This window comes from Clinocottus analis, unplaced genomic scaffold, assembly GCF_023055335.1.
Source record: "Clinocottus analis isolate CAN_PGR_092001 unplaced genomic scaffold, fCliAna1.0.p SCAF_12, whole genome shotgun sequence".
Classification (NCBI taxonomy): Eukaryota; Metazoa; Chordata; class Actinopteri; order Perciformes; family Cottidae; genus Clinocottus; species Clinocottus analis.
This window is the reverse complement of record NW_027175843.1, coordinates 856990-884109: the sequence shown is the minus strand read 5'-3', so window position 1 is coordinate 884109 and position 27120 is coordinate 856990. Positions and strand designations below refer to the sequence as shown.

At 45.8% G+C, this 27120-nt stretch overlaps 2 protein-coding genes across 12 annotated transcripts in view; both read left to right on the top strand.

The window, feature by feature from the left end:
- Positions 1-9542, top strand: part of LOC137782673 (phospholipid-transporting ATPase IH-like) — a 29682-nt gene extending 20140 nt beyond the window's left edge. For 2 of the 6 annotated variants that reach the window (XM_068572180.1, XM_068572183.1), the window contains 9 exons: positions 142-287; positions 662-721; positions 1223-1350; positions 1445-1580; positions 2079-2102; positions 3027-3092; positions 3756-3859; positions 3960-4125; positions 6587-9542. In XM_068572180.1, coding sequence (XP_068428281.1) covers positions 142-287; positions 662-721; positions 1223-1350; positions 1445-1580; positions 2079-2102; positions 3027-3092; positions 3756-3859; positions 3960-4125; positions 6587-6862 — 1106 coding nt within the window. In that variant the 3' untranslated portion in view covers positions 6863-9542. Of the gene's footprint in view, positions 1-141; positions 288-661; positions 722-1222; positions 1351-1444; positions 1581-2078; positions 2103-3026; positions 3093-3755; positions 3860-3959; positions 4126-4685; positions 4801-5442; positions 5651-6586 lie in introns of all 6 variants that reach the window. The other 4 variants (XR_011077301.1, XR_011077302.1, XM_068572182.1 and 1 more) reach the window with 4 other exon arrangements.
- A 1383-nt stretch (positions 9543-10925) lies between these two features.
- Positions 10926-27120, top strand: part of mcf2lb (mcf.2 cell line derived transforming sequence-like b) — a 33396-nt gene continuing 17201 nt past the window's right edge. For 4 of the 6 annotated variants that reach the window (XM_068572229.1, XM_068572228.1, XM_068572226.1 and 1 more), the window contains exons 1-3: positions 10926-11228; positions 25086-25169; positions 26556-26670. In XM_068572229.1, coding sequence (XP_068428330.1) covers positions 11150-11228; positions 25086-25169; positions 26556-26670 — 278 coding nt within the window. In that variant the 5' untranslated portion in view covers positions 10926-11149. Of the gene's footprint in view, positions 11229-15749; positions 16129-16654; positions 16763-25085; positions 25170-26555; positions 26671-27120 lie in introns of those variants that run through there. The other 2 variants (XM_068572230.1, XM_068572227.1) reach the window with 2 other exon arrangements.

Below are 27120 nucleotides of genomic sequence, written 5' to 3'. Positions count from 1 at the left end.
ACTATCTCACGTACAACGGTGCAATATATTTGTGATAATAGTTTATTAGTTGTGCTCGAGTCTTCATAACTTACACACTCATGGCTGTGTTGTATTCCTAATCATATTTTATGCAACCAAATTGTCTTTTTCCCCCTGAAGGCATCATGGGGAAAGAGGGCCGCCAGGCGGCGAGGAACAGCGACTACGCCATCCCCAAGTTCAAACACCTGAAGAAGATGCTGCTGGTCCACGGCCACTACTACTACATCCGCATCGCTGAACTCGTTCAGTACTTCTTCTACAAGGTGGGAGACGGCTCACACTTTTAATCACCTTATGCTAATTCCCAGAGAAACACTGAGTTCAAAAGACTTCTGCAGCTACACTCTTGACAGATTACCGGCTTCCCGGTGAAACGCTCTCTCCTGGATTCGTGGCGGCGTGGTCGGCGTGGGCGGCAGCGCTCTGCCAACTCATTCATTTTGCTCCCCGTTGGCAGGCCGGCGCTCTGCGGCCCACTCAGGCAGCTTATAGCAAACAGTCTGCATCAACAGAAATGCGGAGATCGCAGCATTTTTAGATGCTTCAAATCTTTTTGCACGCGTCCTCGTCACAAGCCGATCACTCTCTCTCTCTCTCTCTCTCTCTCTCTCTCTGTGTTTTATTTCCTCCTCTGCAGAATGTATGCTTCATCTTCCCTCAGTTCCTGTACCAGTTCTTCTGTGGGTTCTCCCAGCAGGTGAGCACATGTCAGTGTCGCCTGTGCAGCGGCGTCACGTGTCCTGACAGCGTCACAAATGAACTGGCTTCACGTCGTAATGAAGGCTTTTATTTTTGAAGCTGCATGAGTTAATGTCAGAGATTCAACGCTCGGCTCCACTGAGCATCTTCACCCCTTTTCCATTCTGATCTCACGATCTGCAAACTCCATCGTCATCAATCTTGTTTCCAGCTCTAATAAACACACTTCACTGTATCTGGCAAGCACCAAATGTCTGAGTTAACTACTATCTGGTCTCAAAGAAGCTGCTATTGGTCTCTAAAGCTTAAAAAAAGAGACTTCACAACAGTAAATTAAAGCTCATGTTGCCTACAATTATGTGCGAAAAAACCAACATATTCAGCTTCCTCTGCTGCCCACAAGTGGCCAAAAACACATGAGTCCCAGTAACTTTGAATGAAGATGGCGTCCAGCTGCAGATGACCGGTGTGTGTCGCCCCCCCCCCCCCCCTCCCGCAGCCTCTGTACGACACCGCCTACTTGACGCTGTACAACATCAGCTTCACCTCGCTGCCCATCCTGCTCTACAGCCTGGTGGAGCAGCACGTCACCATCGATAAGCTCAAGAGGGATCCCTCCTTGTACAGGTCGGCGCCGCTCACATGAAAATAAATACCGCTTGAGTCTTTTTCCCAGACCTTTCCCGATACAATCTCCTTTTCCTCTGCCGTCTTCTTCTAGGGACATAGCGAAGAACTCCCTCCTCCGCTGGCCCGTCTTCCTGTACTGGACGTGCCTGGGTGTGTTCGACGCTGTTATCTTCTTCTTCGGTGCCTACTTCCTGTTTGACAACACCACCTTCACCAGCAACGGCCAGGTGAGCCTCGACAGAGGCGGCGAGACCCCGTTACTGTGTGAGGCCGGGGGAGGGGACGTAGATCAGCTGGTGGGGCGTTCCAGGTGTCCTTTAGGGAAATTAAAAGAGAATAATGGACACAGAGTCAGTGCTCCAGAACACTCATCCATCTCCATTGGATTCTCATGAAAGAGGAGTTAAGTGTGACATGGTGACGTTGTGCTCATGTTTTTGTCACTTCGGGTGTGTAACAGTAAGGTTTCTGTCGGTCAACATCGGATCTCCATTCATATCGACGACGCAGTAGCATCTTTCTCTGTATTGTTGATTTGTATCACGTCAACTGTTTTCAATTACCGTTGGTCCTGTTTTTTAAGTTGAAACATCCTGAAATTCATTTTACCCTTTGTCCTGATTCCTTTCTCTTTTCTTCCCCCTCCTTCTCTCTGCTTCCTTTCTCTTTATTTTGCTCCTCTTCCACTTCTTCTTCTACCTCTTCTACTTCTTCTTCTTCCTCAGCTCATGACCACCAACACACAGATGGTAAGCCTGTCTCCCTCCCTGTCAGCTCTCTCTGTCTTTTACGCTTTTTGAGTTCCTGTCGTACCGTTTAAGCTTTCAGTTTGACCGTTTCATCCCGTTTCATCCCTCCTCACTTCACCATCCACAACCCTTTCATTTGAATGTGTAGTTTTCCAGTGCTCCATTATTCCTCTAATCTCTGTAAAGCCCTGAATCCTACACCGTACCTGATCTTAACAACTCCTCTGACATAATAGAAACCGTAGACGCTTCCCCACATTATCCTTGTGTTTTGTTGTGCTAGTGAGTCGAGTAATGCCAGTCTGCACTAGATTAAGATCTAACATCTGTTTGTTGTTCTGTTTACCGTGTGTGTGTGTGCATCTGTGTGTGTATTTGTGTGTCCAATGTGTTTGTGGTGGCATTTCTTGGGGTTGTTTTTAATTTCACTGCTTCAGCATCCAGGGGTTGGCTTGACTGCTTCCATCCTGTAATCTTTGTGTGCAAACACAACGAAATTAAGCAAGTTTAAAATGGAAACTCTCGCCGTTTATTGCATCCATGAAGAAAATAATGACTGGAACTAGGCACCCTTGCAAAGAAGGTGCACTGGTACCAACAACCAGCTGGTTATCACATAAATTCCCTTTATTTCCCTCCCTCTTTCATTCCCTCCCGCTCAGCTCTCATTGCATCTGTCACCCCGGTGCATAAACCGGTTCTAGCAGCTAGAAAGATTTGGATGCAAAGAGGTGAAATATTCTCAGTCGATTGGCTCCAAAGCTTCAGATAAACAGGACTCTTATTCAAACCGACCACCTCTCCCTTTGTTGCTCTCTGCACTGCGAGACCAGAGGATGTGCACTGATCCATGGATGCTGGGTGACAGGGATGTGAGCCTATAGCGCGGCGGCTAACCCTCTTCCCTTCCCTCTACCCTTGCAGATGTTTGGGAACTGGACCTTCGGGACTCTCGTCTTCACTGTGCTGGTCTTCACCGTCACGCTCAAGGTGTGTGAGGGTTTCAGAAGTGAAACAGGAATGAAAGGAGACACACGATGTCATTATACTGCATAATCTCTTCATTTAACCCGTTAAAAACTGTGTTGTCTCCAGACCTCTTTTCCCTGTTTGAGTCATCGTAGGAACTCCAAATTAATTCCAATACTTGTTTATTGTGTGTATTTGTTCAGCAAGGGAAAAAAATGTATATCTGCAAAAAAATCACTTTTAAAAGATATTTTGATCTTAACTATGAACATCCAGCATGATATGAGCCAGATTCCCCCCAAAAAGCCTCCTGGAGCGTCAATAAGACACCTTTATGGAAAGATTAGGACCTAAAGAATCAGAATCTGCAACAAAAATCACAGTAAAACAAAGTCTTGACCTGTTAGGAAGAAGTTTCAGTCCAAAAAACTGTGTCATTCGGTTCAGAAATGGAAGAATTACGTATTTTATGCCAAAGGCTTGTCTGAATGGGGCATAGTTTACAAAAGGTTGAGTTCACCACTTCATCGTATGCGTGAACAACACCACTGCACACACGTTAACGAGCACGCGAGGGATCGACCACACTGTCCGCTCAGTCTGCACGACATTAAACCCTGAAGGCAGCGCCATTGACTTCATTGACGGGCCGAGTGTTGACTGTGTGTGTTCTGTGTGTTGCAGCTTGCCTTGGACACACACCACTGGACCTGGATCAATCACTTTGTCATCTGGGGGTCACTACTTTTCTACGTTATTTTCTCTCTTCTCTGGGGAGGAATCATTTGGTATAAGATGCTCTTATTATTGTCTCTGCACCGTGTCTGTGGCTTCGGACATTTTCTGAAACCTTTTTTTTTTTTCTCTGTCTTCCCCGTCGCTGCTCAGGCCCTTCCTGAACTACCAGAGGATGTACTACGTGTTCATGCAGATGCTGTCCAGCGGTCCGGCCTGGCTCAGCATCATCCTGCTCATAACGGTCAGTTTGCTGCCAGATGTCATCAAGAAGGTCCTCTGCAGGGCCATGTGTCCCACAGCGACCGAACGTGCACAGGTTTGACCTTTTTAAAGTGTCTTCTTCCCGGTTTAGCGTGTGACTTCTGCTTTGCTAAAATCATTAACCAATTAATGCTATCTTATTATTTTAATGTGTGTCTTTCTGCAGATCATTTCAGTTCATGAACTGAAATGATCTGCAGAAGTATGAAGTACAATCCCCTCCTGCGCTAGATGATACTTAATAGTAAGACAGTAAGAAGCCACATCAATGAATCACCCAGGAACACCATTAGCATCCTAATAGCTTGGAGCAGCTGTGTGATTTAGAGTGACTTCTTCTTCCCTGTGGCTTTGCCTCGTCTTCCCGTGAACGGCGAAATGAATGAAAGGTCTGACAGATTTCTCCCTGCTGTGCTTTTTCCTCCTTTTTTCTCTTTTCTCGCTGCAACCCGATGGACCACCATCATCCACACCGCCCTCCATCGCTCCCTTCTCCTTTCCCTTCACCTGCCTTATCCTCCTTTCTGTTTCCTCCCCCTCTTCATCACCCTCTCCACCCCTCCACACTGCTCCTGTGACTCCGCACTCGCTCGCTCTCTCTCGGGGCGACGGCAGTCCGCTCGCCCGTGCCTTACTGTGGAGCCGTCCACCATCTTCATGCTTTCTCAGTCCTCCAGCAGAATGAGTTTCTGATTGGCCCAGAGAGACGAGAGAGGAGCAGGAAGAGGAGGTGACTCTCTCTTTTAAGCCCTCGTCTCTGTATGCATGGTCCTGTTCCTCGGTGTGAACCACGTATGTCTCTGTTCCATGTGAAACTAACCACCAGGGTGATGAAGATAGTGAAACAGTGTTCGCTTTGTGAAGGTTAGAAATGTGTATTTTCCTTTTTGAAGTCACCCTTTCAATTATATGTAGTGTGTGTCTTGTTTTATATTTACTATATTATATTTATTCTATTTTTTATTTACTGTTTATGCATGCCATGAATTTTAATACCTTTTATTTTGTCACCTTGTTGTGTATTTTGGCAGTTTTTCTGAAATTGTTTGCCAGAAACAAATCAGTCGAATTTGCAGAATGTCTTTCTTTCAAAACATTTCTTATCTGAAGTCACATTCAGGGTTCACGTCCTGAACATAAAAGTCTTATCGCTGACTGCCGCGTCAAACTCTTAGTGTAAAGAGCGTGCGATGTGCTAATAGCTTCAAGCTAATGCTGTGAACCCATAGTTTCACTTTAGTTGACGTGGTCACAGTTTTCCACAAATATCAAACACCCGGCTAGCCGATGGCAAGTGAGTGTGTCTGGATACACGACCCGAGGTCTGAACGGGTTCATTTACCGCCTCACTTTCCTCTGACGTCACCCACAGAAGGTAAGGGCAGCGGGGGCCCCGGAGGGCCCGTTGGCCCCTGGAGGGGCCAGCGACGAGAGGAACCCGCTCCACCCTGGTAGGACCTGTGAGGGAGACAGTGGAGAAACAGCGGCTAGGAACTATGACTCCACCACGTCACGCGGTCTCAGCGCCCCGCCCAGCAAACCCCAGAGAGCGCCCCGCTAGGTGGGCGAGGGACACCATGGTAATGGCCACAGGGGGCGTTTTCCCGAAGGGAAGCGGGTGCTTGAAGCCGCCGCCGCCGCGATGCTTCCTGCTGCTCTGCGCCGCATGGGCATGTTGCTGTGCTGCACGGCTCCGGCTGAGGGGGTTGGGCCTCAATAACCTGCATCCACACAAGACGTTTTCCTGTCGTCAAATTTACTTCCAGGACTGGCGGGTTGCAAAGCATGCTGGGCTTTCCGCTGAATGTGGGATGGGAGTTGGTAGCGGCCAATTGAGGAATTTGGCAGGATACTTAACATCTATTTCCACCTGTCAGGTGGACTCCAGGCTTGTTGTGACTCCTCTCTGGTGCTCAAGACTGATGTGAAAGTCAGCCAGAGGAGCTCACGCTGAAGGTTTAGCTGTGAACTTTGAGATGTCTGAGCTGGTTTTTATAGTTTCATACAGATTTGACGAACATTTAGTTAGTGACTTAGGTTATTTTATTTGGCGGGGTCACCAGGAGGTCGATGTCACGGATGAAACTCCAGGTTGCCCAGGCAGCTTGTAGTCGAACCGTCTCGTATCAGGAATACTGATGACATCTGGTGTTGAGAGAGGAAATAGCAAGTGTAATTGATGTCTTCGCTTCATAATCTGTCACAACTATTAATCACAATGGGAACATTCAGAGGGTTCCTCATCATTGATCAGTAAATTATGTCCGGCGTCTATAACAGGGTGTCGTTAACCATTAAAGCAAAACATCTGGATACATAAAACAAACCCATTAAACCTTCTGAATAAATCCCAGCTGTTTGACCTCGAGCATCAATCCATCTCACATCTATTCTCACTCACACGTGATTTCATCTGCATGCTGCAATTCTTCTGATTTTCCTTTTTTTTCCCCCCTGATTCTGTGGTTTTGGATGTTTCTCGTGACGACTCCTCCTCCATCTCCATCTCTCCGTAGGACGACGAGAAGCTGTCCTTGGCTTGCGCGGCCGAGTCGACGCCGCTGTCCTCTCACCGATCCTACAAAGGCCCGAGCGCGGACTCCTCTCACCTCCAGCGCCGCGCCGCGGAGACGCTGTCGCTCCGCGGGTCGGACCCGCTTCCTCAGAAACTACTGGTCCGCCTGGCGGACGCTGGAGGGGCAGCAGACTTGTGCTCGCTCAGCCCCTACATGCTCCGTCTCTCAGGAGAAGGATTCGCCTACTACGCTCCGGGGCCCGAGACCTCCGTGTGAACGCAAAGCGCGAGCTCGGGGAAAAAAAAAACTACGTGCATGTGGATCTCGCGTGGCTGAAGACGCAGAAGCCGCGTGACCGAGAGACGGCATCAAGGATTCATAGAGCGAGACACAAACAAAAGGGTTCACGTGCATCCTCCCGCCTCCATGCCGAGCTCACCATGTGCATTTTCTGGGCTACACCTGAGCGAACAACCCTTTACATGTCGTAGCCCCGACGCCTCATCTTCATACTTTGGTACATCTCATTCAGCGTAGTGTCAACCACGTTCCTTCCCAAACTCTTACTTGAACAAGTGTAAGAACAAAAGGGGCGACGGTGCTTTGTTTCATGCACTAATGAACTGTTTCAACGCGTCAAGGCCTTTTTCTATTCCCTGTCCTCATCTTCAGTCTCACATTCTTGCCTGTTCCTCCACGTCCCGTTTGCTTCTTCGTTGATGTCTGTTGAGAACATTCATGTACAGTTTGTGGTCTGGCCAAGTAAAAGGGGGCGGCCATCGAGCTCACCCACCTTTAGGTGTGTGCGTGTGCATGTGAAGCGAGTGTATGCATGAATTTGCCCGTTTACTGTATGTTTGTATGTGACACACCTTTGCCTTACAGGTAGCCACACAGCAGCAGGCTAGGAGCCAAAGGAGAAAGGTGTAATAAAAAGACAAAATAACAATAAAAAAGTAGAAGTGTATTACAAAGCCTTACACACACACACAGACACACATAATTGCATATAGCTGAATGAGGGAAATGGGGGGAATCTGAAGAGGGATGTGCAGTATACTCGCCACCCTGCCTTAATTCATAGATACGGATTTTTAGTAGATTATATTTCTAAGTCAGTTCACACACGTGTGTGAGTTGTCAGGTTCAGAGGGCATACATGTCTGGTACAGTGTGTCGATTGTTCCTCTTCTTGTACCGTCACGATTGTGTGGACTTTTGTTTTTTTTTTCTTATCTGCCAGTGTAGCATGTCGGATCTCCCTGCAGCATGCGGATCTGCTCCTCTCTCTCGGTTCTTCCTCATCCTCCCTCGTCCCGGACGTCATCCACCATGAACCATATCACTGCACCTTTTCTTTCTCCCGACAATGAGCACATCGTACCCCCGCTCCCGCCAAGTCTTTATTTATGGATGTCCTCAATGACTTGCTGGTCCCCCATGTTGCATTATGCTTGTGTTTGCTGCCATGCTCCGTGTTATGCAAAAGTCAATGTAAGAATGCTGATGTCATGCTGTCATTATAAGGGTTTATGTGTCGCATTTATCTATGAGTTCTTCTGTATTGTTCTAAAATTATTGATGGCGGTCACTGTTGATGTATGGATGTAACTTAAAAAAATACTTTTGATATATATATTGTATTGAGAAGGGATGTTATTTAGCCTGTTGTTAGTAGGAGGGAGACTTGAAGCGGCGATGTCACAATCAAATCAGTAGGATGTTGAACTGATTTGTCCATCATGTCCTCCAGCCGAAGATTGTAGCTCATTATGGATGAACCGCTTTTCTGCATTTCTAACATCCGAAGTCCTCTTTGTCCAAAGCATATCTGTCCTGTTGCACAGCGAGTGAGTGACTGACTCTGGAAGTCTTGAATGTCAGATTCAGAAGCATTTTTGTATGTTTGTACAGTTTATTTTCATACACATCACCATCTGCCAACATGTATAGATTCAAATAACAGGTGATCGGTATTTTTTTACTGGGGCACGGGTGATTTTTCAGTTTGGTTGGAGGTCTGGATTTGTCTCTTTCAGTTTTCACTCAAAAGCCTCCACAAGTGTTTGGACTTGGCGGCTCAACGTCCTGACCTCAGTAGATTAGACGAAGGGCCTTGGTGCTTGTTATGCAGTGTCCCACCTCACTGTGCCGTTGCCATACTGTATCCGGACATATTCTACATGTCACATACACTACCATGATAACGCTATATATACAAGGTCTATTTTACTTTAACAATGTAATGGGGAATTCTTTGGAGCCATTCTTCAGACACCGTTTATCTATCTGAGCCCTTCACAGCTCCGTTTTTCACGACTGTCATTTTTTTTGTTGTCCACATTGAATATTTCTTTTGCTACTTTTGTATCCCAGAGAGAAGACTATATTTTAACTGTGTTAGAATGTGTGTTCAGGTTTGTAACCAAAATTAGAGCAACATATACATGATATGATTCATTAGAGATGTACCAATAGGTCTACACACACACACTGCACTTTGTTTCCTCCCCCTAAAACAAGGTCTAATGTCTCGGGGCCTATACGTGTTCACTCTTCCTCACAAGTTATTTTTCTAAGAATGTAGTGGGTGAGAAAAAAAAAAAAAGTGACCAAATAACTTGACTAGGAACGGACTGTCTGTAGCCTCTATCTGAACTGGGTTTCTCGCACCAGCTTTCTACTGCTGACCAGAATGTCAAACTGCGTTTTCTACGTCCATCAGCAGAGCTGCAGGCGCTCATCCTGTCACTCCTCGAGCTTGGCAAACGTCTAAAAATGTGGACTCCTGTGCTCCGAGCAGCGCGCCTCACATCATACCTTCAGTACAGCACTGTTTGTATTACTAAACAGGTTTTTGAGAACTTGGTTTTTTTTTTGTTTGTTTTTGGATCCAGATTTTAAAAAGGTTCAGCTATTGACTTTTTGCCAGCCTGACTGTAGCAAAGGGGGCAGAGCGCTGTCCTGTCATTCTGCTTGTAATAAAAAAGAAAGAGTGAAAACATTTGTGACCTGTGTTGAATACATTTCATATCATTTCTGCACGTTTATCTGCCATTATCCCTGACCGTCAGTCAATTTCCGCCGGTCCTCAGTCACGTGATCGTCACGTGCCAGCACACCTGCACCTCATCTCCTGTCAATCGGTACGTTAGCCTCGTTTCAGCTCGTCTAATTTAGCTTAGCTCCTATAACATTGTTACACAGTTAAAAACTATCACATTTGATGCAGAGTCTTTTTTTTATTGCACACATTCGTGTTCCTTGTTCAACCTTTGCGCCTATATTACTCCTGATGTCACTCGACCCCCGATACTTGCACAAATACAGGTGTGAAATACAGGTGTTTATGCTAGTCGCAGTTCCTGTGGCTAACCTCGAGCTGCTAGTCTCATGCACAGATGGGGAGCACAGAGGTCTGGTAAGATGACGTCTTCACAACTCAACACCTCCTCCCCCTTGTATGCATTATCAACTTCACTGTATTAGGCACTAATTCAGAAAAGAGATGATGAATTTTAATTGTGCCATTCATCTAGTCATACTTAATTTACACACTTACAGAACCTGCAGAGAATATATACACAGAGAGATATGTGTAGATATAGAATAAAGTTGTTTTGTATAAATAGTATAATCCATAACATGGTTTCATACTTTTGTTATTTGGCTGGTGAAGTAGTGTGCAACTTAAATGTAAACATTATACATCATGTGTTCAGCATCCATGATGTGTTGATCTGTGTAGAGTTTAACTGAATTTAGCCTAAACCTTCATTCAAATGCAACTGGAATTTGCTCTCCTTTTTTTTTGTCATAGCTAAGTGTCGTCACATGGTGGCAATGCAGCATAATCAATGCTGCATGACGAGTGCTCGTGCTGTGCACGTTTCTGTGGTTGAAGATGTTTCATGACGCAGCTGTAGTGCTTTGCCTCCACACTGGATGTCGCTGTTGGATCAGCTGTTTGTGTGATACTGTAAGGCTGACCTTCAAATCCCCTCCCCCCTCCTCTATGTCTTCCAGGTCTGCCCAGGTTTGCACCATCATGTGTGCTGAGGCTGAAGCATGCTTGTGCGACTGAGGCTGCCTCCCTCTCCACCTCCACCTCCTCCCCATCTCCATCTCCATCCTCGGCGTCCTGCGTTCTGCTCCCCCCCGCGGAGGACTCGTCGCTGCAGCTGGGGCTGTGACAGCCGGAGCAGCTTCAGCATCCTCCCCTCGTCCGTCTCGGCAGCATCCTCGAAAGCATCCATTTCTTACAAGCACCCCGTGCTGCACACAACCCCTCGCTCTCCTCCAGATTCCTCTCCTCCAGCAGCCGTGTGTCGTACCCGCCAGCTCCCAGGCAGTCGCATCCTGGGCTGGTTTACCCTTCTGCATCCCCCCCTCTGCCCTTCTGCTCGGCTCGGCTTGCCACCACGACAGTCCCCCCTCTCTCGTCCTCTTCAGCATCATCTACTCTCCGTAGTGCCGGTCAGGTAAAAAGCAGGCAAGCTGTCTCTTTTTCCTGCAATAGTGTCTGTTGGCTGGGCAGCTGGTCTTCCACTGTCCCTCTGGAGGATGATCCTATGGATGAAGACAGAGGAGATGGCTGTGGGCGAGCTTCTGGAGAGGCTGAGGACAGTCACTCAAAGCATAGGTGGGTGGCAACAGCATGCTCAACAACAGCTATAATCCCCGGTCATTGTGTTTAACATTGCTGAGGATTATGCACGTTTGTCTGAAACATGATTATAGGTGAATTACTAATCTGTGTTCAGCCCCAATACGTGACAATATTGTACCTCTGGTTTGGTTAAATTTAAACTGCATCAGATTTGAAACAAGTGTTTATTTATAAAAGAAAATGCAGGATGATCATGAGCCACAAATATTAATTTCTACTGGAAAATACACCAGTTTTAACAGGCGCATGAACCTGCTGTTCAGCCTCGAGCCAGGGTGGTGTTTGCCATTAAACTGTTCTTTTGTCACGAGACTGGCTTTCACAGTTTCAGCTTGTTGTGGAAAATGTGACATTGAGTCATTTTATTTAATCTATGACGAGAAAACCTAGTGTTGTGACAAGCGTTGAAATCATTTGTATCGCAGTCAGATAATTCAGTTATGAAGGGCAAAGCATCCTTTGTTATAATTGTTTATTGCAAATATTGAATTGCATTAATACTCATTTGTAATATCGACACTGAAATTGGAAAAAATATCTTTGGTTTCCCATCAACGTCGATGATGACATCTACTAAAGACAGCTCTATATGTATTATATGTTATATGTAATACTGACTACAGTTTCTCAGTGCTCCACCCTAATGGGTTACATTTTTTATATATATATATATATATATATATATATATATATATATATATATATATATAGTCCTATTTCCACTGTAACCCTGTACTGATTACTTCACGAGTGACATCACCTCTTAGATTTTAGTTGTCGAGGCTTTTCTCTGCTTTTCTGTGCAGAGCTGAACTCTGTGGGTTTATTTTTGGCCTTTCATATTTGCTCTGAGGAGTCAAAGCGGCTGCAGGGAAACATTTTATGTCTGTCATTACGCAGTCATGAAAAAAGAAAGCTATTTCGGAGCCTTTTTGAGTTGACACGGGAAGCTTTTCCAGACTGCAGAGGTGATGTCTCGACGTTGCTTCTGGACTTCACGGACTGAAGGACATATTTCTCTCTTTAATTTAACAAATGCACTAACAGGAATCTGTCAGCGTCTCCTTTCTTTTCTGATCCATTTATAAAGATTCATTGGAGATCAGTGATGTTGGATGGATCTCGAGGCCACAGCTGCCATTGAGTCTCATATGTGGTGGTCACTTTTCAGACCATGATTATTTTTAGCTGTATTTGTATGTGCAGCTACAGTATGAATGCAGAGGGAAGAGAAATATTGTATATACTTTTGCATGTTTTTTTATCTCCAATAATGATGAGGCTCTTGCTACAATCATCATGAATACAGCGTAGTGGGCTCTGAATAGTGTCTCTTCCTTTCCACCACAGATGGTGAAAGTATGGCGGCAGTGAGTAAATGAGTGAGTGAGTGGGTGGACTTGTGCGAGGAGGGGGCATGAAAATGTCGAAGCTGGAGGAATAAAACAGAACAAACTACATCTCTGAAAGACAACCATGAGCTGCATGACTCCAGACATGATGCAAAAAAAGAAATTCCATGAAAATTATATTTTTTAAACGGTATTTGTTTGTATATGTGCAGGCAGTAGGTGTGCAACATTCTAGTGAACATTTGCAGACATCGTTGGTAGCGCTTTGTTTGGGAGGAAATGTGACAGGATTGTGCCGTGGCAGGAAGAGGAGAGCTGTAATCGGCTCAGAGAGAACAAAACACTGATCACTGAAGACAGCAGAGAGGAAGGGAGAGTGAGGGAGAGGAAGATTCAGAGAAACTCTGGGGAAACAAAGTCAAGTGAGGATGAAAAGGATTCATCATCGTCTAATCTGGCGCACTGATAGCTTCTCCCGCGCCGTAAAGGAGGTGTCATGTTGTAAATTACTTCTCTGGTCCCTTAGAGAACAAGTTCTTGTCTCTTAATCAGATCGGATGGTTTCTGACTGACGTGTCTGAAGATGCAATATTCTCAAACTGATGAAAATTCAGGAAGATCTATTTTCATCCCACACTGCCCGTGTTTTCTATTTCTAATTGGTGGCAGCGATCCGATCGATCCATCTCAGTGTGGTTGATCAGTAAGTGGACAGAGATGTTTAGCACATCTTATCTGTGCTCAGGTGATACAACAATAATCCAAGGGTGTGGAGAAATGTGCCTTCATGATTTAATATACATCACTTTGAGTTTGACCTGGTGGCGCTACAGGAAAAGGATCCCCAACGTCAGAATGCTTCCTCTCTCCGGGAACCATTAATATCTGTACAAAACTCGATGGCTATTGGTCCAATCGTTGCTGAGATATTTCAGCCTGGACCGCCACGGTGATAGCATGGGCATAGCACGGGGATAGCACAGTGATAGCACGGGGATAGCATGGCATAGCACGGGGATAGCATGGGGATAGCACAGGGATAGCACCGTGATAGCACGGTTCTAGCACCGTGTTAGCACAGGGATAGCACCGTGTTAGCACCGTGATAGCACGGGGATAGCACCGTGATAGCATGGCTGTACACCCTGATGCATGTTCATCTCTGCTGCGAGCTTTTTGGTTTTGTCTTTTCTACATTAATCAGTGAAATGAAAATAATTGTTACTTGCAGCCTTAATCAAAAATGTCCTCTCCAGGACTCTGACTGGGCATTTGACCTACTTCCAGTTGATTTAAAGCGACACATCCAGTTCAGTGAGTCGCAGGTCTCAGCTTTCCCAGCAGGAATGTGTTCGTCTGCAGCGGGGACGCTCGGGGAGCCGTTCATACGATGTGCAGGAATAGTGTCATGTGTGTTGGCGTTTTTTTTGTGCATGCGAGTATGTATTCACACCTCTTTGCACGTATATGTGGGAGTATGTGTGTGTTTGCTGTTAGAGGAAGCAGGAGCTGAGGTTTATGAAAGCATCTGAGCTGCAGGCTGCCCAGCTGTCCCGTGACTTCATGGTTTCTACTCAATCTCAGTCGTTTGTTATCGATCAAACGCTCCCCTGAGGCCTAGTTTTGGATTGAAAGCACATCAAGGAAGCTTGTTTATAAATCAGATCTACGTGAGACTTTATTGCCGCCATGATGTCAGAGTCAGGTTACTTATCAGCTCAAGGTCAGGGGTTCAACCTGCCTAGGTGAGCTGTGCTGTTATCCCTACAGGCAGGGCAGGTGTACGGCCAGATGGATGCAGCAGGCTCGTCAGCAGCAAGACACCAGGAAGCGTGCAGCAATACTTAACAATCTCAATTCATGTCTTTGCATTTTAGTGAGGGTTGAAATGTATTTTTAATCAAACTAAATATAATTTAAACTGTCTGCAGAGGAATTTAAAGCCTTATTTTAAATGCTAATGTCCAGGAGTTTCATGGTTCCCAGAGGAGGAATCTTACCGACTTTACTGACCTTGATATTCTTTTTCTCTAGCGCCACCATGAGGTTGATATATTAGAGACATTTCAATAAAAAAGTGGACATGGCTTTTCATATTGTCAGATCAAAAATTAGATGTTTTATGACAAAATACCTGAAAGACTAATATTTAGCTCAAATCATTGCTGTGGCAACTAGCGTCACTAGCATAGCTGTAGACTCTTAGTCATGTTTTAATGATTTGTGGTGTTGATTTCAGCAGCTTTGGTTATTACATTAGCACAGGCAGACATGAGCTGTGTGTGTGTGTGTGTGTGTGTGTGTGTGTGTGTGTGTGTGTGTGTGTGTGTGTGTGTGTGTGTGTGTGTGTGTGTGTGTGTGTGTGTGTGTGTGTGTCTCCAAACAGGCAGGTTTATGGACCTGTGAGAGCAAAACTACAGATAAAGTAACACATGAGAAGTGGGTGATGCCGTAATGAGAAACCAGATTAACGGGGGAACAGGAGAGGAGAAGCGAGACAGAGATGGAGGGTTATGGGTAGTAGATGGTGTTGTGTCTCAGTGTGAGAGTGCAGTGCCTCTCATCGCTATTCTAAGCCTATAAACTGCAAGCTGCCTTTTGCTCGCCAAACACACAAACTGAAAAGCCTGCCAGCAACCTCCAACACTCTCCCATCAAAGAGAACCCTCTTTGCTCCTCCACCTCAGTAACTAACACACTCTGAGCGGTTTACGTCCTCACAAAGTTTCAGTGTTGGAGGTTTTTGCAATTTCCATGCAGGATTGAATGCATGAAAGAATTGGGGGAGATAGAAAGAGGGAAAGAAAAGGCAGATTAGTTAAGGAGTGGAGGAATATAATTAGCCCGAGCAGCAGAAGGGGATTTGTGCTCCACCGGCTGCCCTCTGCTCCAGCTCACCTCCATCCTCCCCCCCTTCCCTCCCTCCTTCCTTCCTTGGAAACCGATGCTCCTCTTATTCGTCAATAGTTGCACTTGCGACGAGGTATGCGTGTGCATTCAGAGTGAGCGTGTGTGTTTGTGGGGAGCAGAACCGGGCCCGTTCCCACCTCCAGTGTGAACACGGATTGTTTCAGAGGTGGTGCAGACGGTGACTCAGCTGTTTCTTTTGCTTCTGCACTGCTGGGTCCCGAGTCCCCAATGGGGCACTGCAGAGGACAATGTGTTAGACATCTCCTCAGAGGAGGCGTGTGAGATCACGTGGGCTTGATTTCCGAGTGAACCGGCGCATCAAAGTGAGGTCCTTCCCATGCCGGCATTTGGGGGCTGCGACTTGGAGTCTGTTAAGAGTGTGCAGCGGAGCTTTGCGGGGGCAGCGAGGGGTCTCGCTGGATGACAGAGTGCCTGAGATCAGCAGACTGCTCTCATGTCTCTGCATGAGTTTCTGCGGGAGGGCGGCGAGGCGTCCAGCCGGATGGTCAACCGGCTCAGTCACCTGATCCAGAACCTGGACGTCTCTGGACTGGGCTCTGCGTTCCCCTTCAGCCCGGCCAGCCGCAGGAGCTCCTGGAGGGGCTGGGATGGTAAGAGCAAAAGAGCACAGCAGCCTGTGTGTGATGCAGCACTCTGCATGCTTATGTGCAATTTTCCAGTGTTCATGCCTGTGTGTGTATGTGTGTGTGCATTTGTGTGCAGTTTTCCCAACTGAAGCTCTGGCCAGAGTTCTGCAGGGCATCACGCCCAGAGCCTCACACACACACACACACACACACACACACACACAGTGTTTCCTGTGGGCTTCCCTTGCTCCCCACTGGGCTGTTTGTGTGTGTCTCTTGTGTGTGCAACGGTTTGTGCGTGACTGCGCAGTTCAAACAGACGCTTCGGTTTCCAGCCCCCAGATCTTTGCAGCTGCAATGATAGGTTTTTTTTTTTCTGTAGTGGTAACAGATTCTTCAACATATGCAGAAATTGCAGCGCACGGCAGCTTCCCAGCAGACGAGCTGCTGCAGAGCAGCGGGAACTGCTGATTAAAGCTGCTGAGTTTTCACGTTGCTGTCTGTCAGGAAGAGTGTGGCCACTTTTTTTTTTCCACTGCATAGAAACAGACTTTTTGTGGTTTCACTACAACACGCAGGGAGGAAAGCATGGTGAGCAAAGCCAGGAGGAGCGCTTCTCTCTGGGACAGCGGGATACCGATGGTCCCGCTGAAGACAAGTGAGTCAGGAGACCTATACGGGGAAATTGTGTGTCTGTCTGTGTGGGTAGGATGCTTGTGTATTTTGCAATGTCTGGAAAAAATCTTGTGTCTGTAGGATATTTTTCTTAGAGCTTTCCTTTTCACGTATGTACAAAAACGTACTTTAAATGTACATGTCTCTGGTCTCTCACTGAGGTTTATGTTCGTTCTGTCCCCGGTTGAAGGTGACTTCATGTTCAGAGCTACTGCTGTGCGTGGCACTTCTGCATTGCATGTGTGTGTCTGCAGCTCCAGGACAGTGTGTGCATGTTGTCTTTACCTCACGCGGTGTAGTTTCAGGGGTTTCAGCTCTGTTAAAATCATTAGCCATGAGGGGAATTTGTACTAGAGAAGAACTATGTTGGAGACCTAGACGTTGTTACCGGCTGAAGACACTTAGCAATGCTAAGTAATATTTGTGTGTGTGTGGTTGATTGCATATGTAAGTCACTTATAACAAAACATTGATCTGCAAGTTGTTCCACATACGACTGATTCTTAAAATGATCTCATAAGAAGCACAAATTAAACTGTTTCCAAAGAAACTTTACTTGTCTCTGGCGGAAAAAAGAAAAATGTAATGCAGTGCGTTCTGGAATTGACACTCGAAACAAACATCTTTAACAAGGACGTCTCTTTATTTCGTACACATATTATTCTTTCTTGCCAAAACCCTGCGAGCTGAGTATGGAAACTTCTCCAGTCAAACGATACCTGCAATTAATCCTTTGTGTGCCCAGATCTAGGAAAACAAATGTGTATTTGCTCGTAGCCAATCACAGCCAAGCGTTCTTCAAATTTAAGGAGACGTGTGATTGGCCAGTGACTGAAACAGTTACAACCTCCCCAGCTTTGAACAGGTGAGCCTGCGGCTCGCAGCTAAAGCTACTAGCGGTGCCAAGAGCGCTAACGACGACATCGGCAACAGTTCTGACGGTTTTGACCTCGGGGCAACCGGAGGGTGGGCGTCTCTCTGCCACGTTATCATTTTACTGATTTGATACCGACGACGTCTCTGTCTTGATCCTGGCATCGCTGTTTCTAAAACCCGCAATGCAAATACACAGAGAGGGTTCTGGGTAAGAGTCTGTGTGTTGCGCTGTGAGGTGGAGATGCACCGGTCCAATACTGATGTACTCGTAGTGATGCTGCTACTCTGAAGCCACCCAGCTGCAGAAGCATGTTTTTAAAGTAGTTGATAGAGCTTAATGGTATTATGAAGTATCATATCGGTACTGTGTGTTAGCAAGTGCTTAAATGTAAGTACTTGCTCTTGGTCAGAAAAAACAAACGTTCCTACTATTTGTGATCGTAGCTTTGAGCTGTTAGCTTCAAGATGAGATGAAGGGCATCAACTCTCTCCTTTCTAACTCTTTGTCATATTTGTTTTGTATTTTTCTGCTCCGCCTGACGCTGACTCGAGCTACGCTCATCACAAGTTATGTTAAACGTCGTATTCTTGCATTTTGTGCAGACTGAAGATGCATCTCCTCGGTGTACCTGATGCTCTCGTTGCTTCATTCTTGCTACTCGCTCATTGGCTTCATGTCACAAAAAGCACAATCGACGGTGTGTTATGGGACCGAGACGCTGAGTGTTCTGCCTCTTTGTTTGAGCCTCTTGTTCACGTTGAGTTGTTCGGCTCTTTAACCTAATGGCTCTCGTGTTTATCTCCAGGTTTATGACACTGATAACCTCGTGCTTGCCCTTGGTCATAGAGCAAACACATAGATTAAACCCAACCCCCACACGTGCACACACACAACACACACATACTTCCAGATGCAAGCTTTCATACCCACACACACACACACATGCAGGCATACATGTACACACACCAAACCTTTTAGCACACTGAGCTAGTATTTGTAGATTTGAGCTGAAATTGGTGTTTATTAGCTTGTTTTTAGATGAAATCTTTTACGTAACTCATTGAAATTGAAGCTAAATCACCACATTCTGCTAAGACACAGTGTCTTTCTTTGAGACGTCTCATTAGAAGCAAGTCTTTCAGTAAATATGTAAGAATGGGGTCTTTTATAAAAAAGAATAGGGGCTTTGAATGGATACAGTCTGTGAATGGTTAAACGGGGATGCAGGCAGTGTTTGAATGGGCTGCGGGTCAGAATGGAGGCTTTGTACTTTTGGTCCACATCTCCCTTGATAAGGAGCGAGCGCTTTGTTGGCCGAGGTAAATGAGCGCTCGGGAACGGACTGGGAGCAGTTTCCTATAACGCCGTGACACAACGTGACATAACTTAGCATGCATACCTGTTTCCAGAGTCAGAGCTGGATGCCTTTTCAGAGATCATTCATCAATCATTAGCAGGTTGCAGGCGTTGCTGTTCAACCGAGAGGGGTCAAGTAATTATTTCTTCAGGGGAGGGAAAGGGCAGCAGAATGAGCAGCGCGGGTGGGGTCGGGTGCTACACTGTTGCTTTTGTCTGTACGAGGAAGGTAACCCGAGGTTGCAGGAGGAAGTCCCCTCAGTCACTGAGTGACGTCCTGCAGGCTGTACAGCACCTGCAGCCCGGCACCGAGCGGGAGGCCGACTGCGGAGTCGGGTGAAAAGGTGGAGTCAGAATGAGAGGGGAGCCGTCGCGGCGGTAGCGTTTTGCAAAGCTGCAAGCGTTGCAGAAGAGGAGGGAGCAAGACGTGGGCTGGTAGGGCGGGATGGGGGGAGAGGAAATGGCAGATTCAGGCTCCTTGATGGAGGAGGACGTTGAGATGGAGTTGGACTCCGGGTTTTGCGTGAACGTGGACTTGGAGCCGAGTTCAGACCGACAGGTGACCGGCGGCTCAGACGAGCGCCCAGGTGAAGAGGAGCCTCACCGGTGTGTGAGTACAGGACACGCAACTGATTCCCTGTTTGCTAGCAATGAACAGAAAGAGGAAAGTCCAGCAGCAGTTGGGGGAAATGAAGCTTCAGGGGAAGGTGAGACGGAGGCGGATTCAGGGGAGACTGGAGCAGAGAGAGGAGAAGAGATGGATGATGAAAGGGAAGAGGTCACAGAGGAGGAGACGAGGAGGTCGTTGGATGTGTGTTTGTGGCCAGTGGAGACGAGTGGAGCTCATGTTCGGATCTCTCTGGAGGAAGTGGAACGATTCTCCCGCTTTGCTCGCTGCTGCCACTGGCTGCGTGGTAGGTTTCCCATGCTTTATACCTTCATCCCTTTATTCTATGGAGCACAATCTGGTTCTGTGCACATCTTCTACGTGTCCTTTTTCCTGTTTGAGTTCACCTGTTCTGTTCATTCGGCTGTGCAGTTTCCTCCATCTCTTTAAACGTACATGCAGAAGAATAAACTGTAAATCACAGACACTCTGTGTCCTGTGTGTGTGTGTAATGTGTGTCTGTGTGTGTGTAGGATGTGGTGTAGATAACATGATGATAATGATCAAGAGGGATGCATTACTGCACTATGTTTAGACGGGACCAGTGGTAAATGTGTTTATGTTCCCGTTTTGAGTACAGAGGAGACTTCTACTGCGTTTTGTTGATTTCATATAGATTTTCGGAGTCATTCATTCAGATTGTTATTTTCTGATCACAAACCATATCCTTATTTATTTATTTATTTATTTATTGAGACTTCTTTAACCCTCATCTGAACCCTCTCACGCTGATTTGGACTCATCTGTCTCTATTCAGCCCTCTTTAGTGCTTTGTTTTGGTGGCCCCCCCCCTCCTCCTTGACCATGACTGTAAGCCCCTAATTCCCCTTGATGCCCCCACTTTTTTCTTGTTTTTGGGTGTCCAGTCTGTTCCCCACCCTCGACCCCCGACCCTGACCTGTGCAGCACTGAGCATTGAACAGAGTACCATCAGGCGTCCGGTCTCTATGAGCTGTTGAATCAGAGGTTTCAGGTGTGTGACTGTGTCAGTCGTCCAGGTGTGTGACTGTGACCCAATAATGTTTGACTCGTCGCCCACAAACGTGAGCGTGAGTGGACACTAATCCCCATCGTTAAGCCTTTTAAAGACCATTAGCGCCTCAACCAGCAGGTGGTGTGTGTGTGTGTGTGTGTGTGTGTGTGTGTGGAATAGTCTTAGCAGGAAGAAGTATAGTATAGTTTGTATCTGCCATTTTTATTGCACGGTTAAAGCACCAAATACTTATACTGGTATCTTCTAATCGTGTACCATGAAATATGCAGTACAAGTATTCATAAAATACACACCAACATTAATTTGAGGCCTCCCCCCTTCATTGCAACCTTTGTATACAATAATTTGTATTTACACATGTTTTTTTTTAACATAATCACTAATTACTGTGCTTTTATAAGATCCCTGAGACACTGGCGTGGTTTCTATGTAGAGGAATATCTACAACTGGCTTAGTTACCTGGGCAGGTATTGATTGCGTAATACTGTCTAACCGTTTGAGTGGACGTTTGGTAAGAAGTAACGTAGAGTTGCAGGAAGAAAGGAGCACAGGAAAACTGTAAAGAGTGTGAAAAAAGGGGCTAAAACTCAAACCTGGCGTCTTTCAGGAGGTTATTTTCTCCCTCCCAGTAACAGAATATCCTTCTGCTGTCCTGGATGGATGGATGGGGGGGGCGTTGGGTTTGATATGTGTGGGAGTCGCTGGCGGCGAGGCGTGGCTGCCCGAGTGCGTGAGGCCGGGTCAGAAAGAGGAAACTGGTGGAGGTTTCTGTGTGAACCTGATTCCATGTGCGGCCTGTGGGCGCTCTGCAGGTGGAGAGACAGTCGCAGCTTTGTGTCCCGAGGCAGCGAGCGGCCATTACTCACAGAGCAGCGCCGCTTCACCGAGCTGCAAACATCAAAGATGCGGTCGTTTGTCTGGTCTCGTTCGCCCGGCTTCTGTCATCGAGGCCTTCTGGGTCGCACACCCACGCTCGAGGTGACACTGAAAGAAAAGAAGAAGAGGAAACTGTCTCGAATATCATCTCTGTGAGAGCCACTCAGCTCCCCCGAATCAATACATGTTAACTACCGTCCATTAGCTTGCGCGCTCTACAGCGTTTGTCCAGCCACAGGTTGGGTTTAATGTATTATAGATGAACCTGTGCAACCTTTTGCATCTCACACACCTTTCCAGTGGAGGAGAGGAGGCAACAGGTTGCTGCTCTGATGAGTAATTTTAACTATCAGCCTGTGTGTGACATGTACAATTTACTAGACGTTGTGTTCACGTGTGTCTGTGTGTGTCTTTGTAGAACAGTTTAATGTTTAATGTGAGGTCAACAGAAGCTGTGCAGAAGTAACAAAGGTGTTGCTCACAAGGAAATAAAGATAAAACTCAAGTAATATAAATAAACAGTAGAACCGTAACAAGAATATTAAATATACAGATGGAATAAAAATGTGCATGAAAGAACTTAAATGTAATGGATATTGCACGTATTAGCTACTGCACCAGGAGAGGAATTAAAGCTCTTGTATTATTAGTTTTTGTTCCTATAAATGCACTTATTATAAATTGCTTTGGACAAAAACGCCGGCCATATGAATGTCATTTATGATTCTCACAGCACTACTTTGTTTAAAATGATGCTAGATGGGAGATGATCTAAACTGGTATGCTCTGTAACATCCCAGTCATGTGACGTGTTGGAGAGTCAAGGGGCTTACACATGTTGAAACACAGGTGTGGTCCTTTAAGTCCGCTGAGCAGCTAAAAACTTTGATTGGTGTTGTTTTGACACAACAGACATGGCACCAGCTGGTCTCCAACGAAAAGGGTTTAAAGGAGGCAGGAGACTGAAAATGCCAGACCAAGAAGACACACTTGAATGAATCCTGTCCTCAAACACACACATGAGTGTGTGCGTGCAATAAACTTCAATGCACCCTGAGGCCGGGTAACCTGATAGGTATGACCAAACAAAGACTTAACGGAAGACTCGTCGGTTTGTTAAAAGTGCAGTCAGAGGAGCGCTCGCAGTCAAAGCTCTGCGTCTGTAAAGAGACACGCTGACTGGATGAAGAGCGAATCCACATGACAATGATCGATATGTCGTGATACTCCGAGACGGACCGAGCTCCAGTGAGTACCGAGTTAGACTCCCAGGTGTTGCGTCCCATGAGCTTTAAGATACCTTTTTTGAAAGTTGCTAACCTTTATATTCACTGCTGCTAACTGCTAACTATGCTAACATGTTTCCAGCATGGGCATGACATGGTGATACTTACTTATGACAAAAAAGATAGAGAAAAAAGTCAAAATAGTTACTTTAACGTGCAGCCTATTGTGTGTTTGTAGCCATGCTGACAGGCTAATGTCGTACTTCCTGTGTTTTCTTGGCTTTTCTGGTTCATTCATAGATGACCATGCTTTATTTTAGAAATACAGAGATCCAAAAATGTAGTTTACCTTGGAGTTTTGGGGCATGCACATCCAAAATATTTAGCATTTTTGTGATCGAATGTGTGCATTTTAAGATGTTAAGTGTGCAATAATTGGATAACGATAGATTAAAAACTCCATGAATGTTCAGTTAAACAGAACTACTTTCAGTCCTAAATGTTGTGAATAATCAACAAGACAATCTGAAGATACAGAACCTGCTCTTCCTCTCATCTCCGTCACCTCCTCTCCTTCTTTTCCTCAGCCTCCTCTTCTCTTCTCAAAGCTGAGGTTTGATTGGCCGTCGTTCCTTTCGTGTGTCTCGGTGAAGAAAGGAAGTGCGTTTGGGTTTTATAGGGAAGTGTTTCAAGAGCTCCAAACGGAGATCACATGAGCGAGTCGGTCATCGTGGCATTGTGCAACTTCTTCGCTGCGCATAAGTCGAGTTATTTTGAGTCAGAAAACACAGAGGTCTGGACCTCGGCGACCTCAATAGCGGGTGTGGAAGTGCTTTTATGTCAAATTAAAGAGCGAGCTGAAGAAATGCGTCTTGTTTTTCATGCCTCCATGTGGTCATTTAGGTTCAAAGGCACAGACGACTCCAGAGCCTGTAACTAAACTTAAAATATCTTGAACCATGTGCTGGCGAGGGAGCAGCGGTTTTTCAGGTTCTGATATTCTGTCGCCCCGATCGATGCCAAATATACACAAATATTTGCTCACCAAAAATGCCTCAAGGATTGATACCGAAACCTACGTGAGCAGCTTCTCACAGCGGCGTCTGAACACAAAGTTCTGGATTACTTCTGTCCCTCGGGCTCCTCTGGATGCCGCCTTCGTGACTGTTTATTCAATGAGATCTGAAGCTGATGAAACCGCACAGACCTCATAGATCTTTTGTTCAGTTTCACCAACACAAATCAATGCATGCGCTCCATATTGTAGGGGGCTTTTATGTTGAATGCATAATCGTGAGGCCGAGCAGCTGGCGGAGACGTCGGCCTCTTTTTCACAATCTTTTTTTCCAGAGCAAATATCTCGACTTGTGTCTCGCCACAGACCGCACGGGAAATACACTGTGCTTCAGTTTGCACATTCACTGTGACATTGTTCAACATGTGTGATGCTATTTTGATGATATAAAAACATATTCAGTCCTTCTTCTGGCCCAAAAGTCTCTCGCTAAACTGCCTCTGCCGTGTGAGTGTCTGCTGCCAGTTTGATCCCTTTAATAACCACAATCCCATCTCCTTAACCTTAAATCTGATTATTTTAATCCTTATAAAGGACGTCCATGGGGGGGATGGATAGCTGTAGAAGGTGAACGAGGGGACCAACAAAAGCCTGTTGATTTATCAACTCTGTACGTTATCTACAACGAGGAACATTTCACCACAACGTGAGCATTTGTTTATCACTTATCAGCCCGTCTTTAGGACATTTCAGAGACGCTCTCACGGTCAGCAAAGAATCCAAAAAATGGATTAAAATCAAATGAATGGAGGTAAAGGGGTGCTGCGTTAAACAGCAAAACTAAAGCATATATATACTGGTGTATATATATATATATCAGTTCACAAACTCTCATAGAACCACGCAGCATCAGCCCAGACATATTTATTTACTCTGCACTTATAAAACACATGAATATTCATACTATTTAAAACACTTTGGCATAAAGAGCATCACGCTACTCGTCCGTCTGATTCCTGAAGAGTCAGGACTGATGAATAAACTTCAACTTGTGTTATACTGCATGAGTATAGGAGATTGTTAATTAAAGTTTTGATGAAGGTAAAGCAGCTCCCGCCCTCATTTACTTCAATTACTTTGAAGACTTTATTCACCATACAATGAAGGTGAAGGTGTGTTTGCGTTGTCATCCTCTCTCTCTGTTGTGCGCATGTCACAGCATCTCTTTGACGGCTGTCAGGTTTCCTCCTTTCTGTACATCTCCACTAACGTTCCTCTTCTCTGGTTCCTCCAGATGAGATCATGCAGATGGACAGCAGTCCCTTGCGAGCTGCCGACATCGCCCCCGACCTCCAGAAGCAGTTTGCCTTCCTCTCAGGTGACTCTTCCACATCTACCTGTGCTCATCAGTCTGTACGGAGGTTTGTGTCGGTCTAGTTATTAATTGGGGCTAATACTTGCAGTTATGATCAGCTGTTCGCGTGCGCCTCCGTTTCCTCCTCCGCTCCGTGTTTCCTGCTCTGCATCTGCAGGTCGAGAGCATTTCTAATGAGTTGTGCGTTTCACGGAGGTCACCTGTTATGTGCCACACACATTGTATAATCTGTACAGTGCTGTGTGCTGACCTCGTGGCCGCAGCCAACAAAACAAATATTGAAGCAGACGTTGAAACCATGACTAGCTGTTGCTATAGTGACGAGAGAAGAAAGGGCCGACCGGTTGATATTCCAGTCACACGTGCTGGCAGAGTGTGTGTGTGTGTGTGTGTGTGTGTGTGTGTGTGTGTGTGTGTGTGTGTGTGTGTGAGAGAGTGTGAGAGAGAGAGAGAGAGAGAGAGAGAGAGAGAGAGAGAGAGAGAGAGAGAGAGAGAGAGAGAGAGAGAGAGAGAGAGAGAGAGAGAGAGAGAGAGAGAGAGAGAGAGAGAGAGAGAGAGAGAGAGAGAGAGAGAGAGAGAGAGAGAGAGAGAGAGAGAGAGAGAGAGAGAGAGAGTGTGTGTGTTTCTCACTATGAGCAATGGAGTCTCACACAAAACACTTTTCTGACAACGAGAGATTTTTCATGATTTATATTTTTCTCTGCGCTCTTCTCACTGGTTTTTGTGATGATGTCACATATTTCTGTAAACTAATGAAGATTTGGGGATGTTTAAATCAGAATTTAAGGACTGCTGCTTGTCCTCTGTTTATGAAATACAAACACAAACACAGTCCAGAGGAAGCAGATTATAATGTTCAGAATTAAACCATCAGCTTTAAGGTAAAACTCTGTGGAAAGATATAGATGTATAATTATAAATATACCATTTGTTCAGTGCAAACATTGTAGTTTATTAATAATAAATCAACTGGGTACCTTGTCTTCCCCCACAATTTATCTACATTGGAAGAAAATACATTTTCAAACCACAGTTTTCTTTGTTTGTTTTTAAAAGGAGAAAAAATAGACAAAATGTGTGATATTGCATGTTTTTCTGTTCATTCTCCATCATCAGTAATGCAGCTTTAACATCAGTGCCCTCATGTGGTCATTGCTCTCTTTTCCTTTATTCTAACTGTAATAAATCAAAAGGCACTTTTCTTTTTTAAAGCCCAGAGACTCACAGCATGAAAGTTATGAGTTTATGTTGTTTTTTTCCTCATAAATTGCCTCATAAATTAGACTATCCTTTGCTTCACTGATCATCCAAAAGGAGATATGCACAATGCAGATAATCCTTAAATATTCATGTGGCAATTTTTAATCTTCCCCTTTTTCAATTTTCTAGGCGGTCGAGGAGATAACGGCAGCCCCATCATCGTGTTCCCAGAATTCCCGGCGTTTGGAGAGATCACAGACGGAGAGTTTCACAACGTGCTGACCTACCTGACGAGCGTGCCGAGGTAAAATGTTGTGCTCGCCGTCTCACCGCAGCTCCACCGATGCTCTTCCTCCCTCGTGTAACACTTTTAAAACACCACCAGGAACATATGTTGTCCCTTTTTAATGCAGCAACACAACACTGACGATGATGGTGTGGGTTCATGGATCCACTGAGACCTCGTGTGATAAAGTAGAAGTGGTTTCCCGGGTTTGGACTCCAAAGACACGCAGAGACATCAAGTTAAATACAAAGAGATGGATGCAGGTCAGAGTCAAAGATGAAGATTCTAGGTAGTGAAGTCTTTGTGTGTGAAGTCCGCCTGCAGGTGGCAGCGAACACTGAGACACAACGTCACTGAGACGTAAGCGGCTGAGGGTTTGTGGACGGGACAGTCAGTGTGTGTTGGAGTGTCGGTGTGTATTGCATAGATATCTTCAGGGGAAGAGCGGTTCCTGTATTAATGAAATGG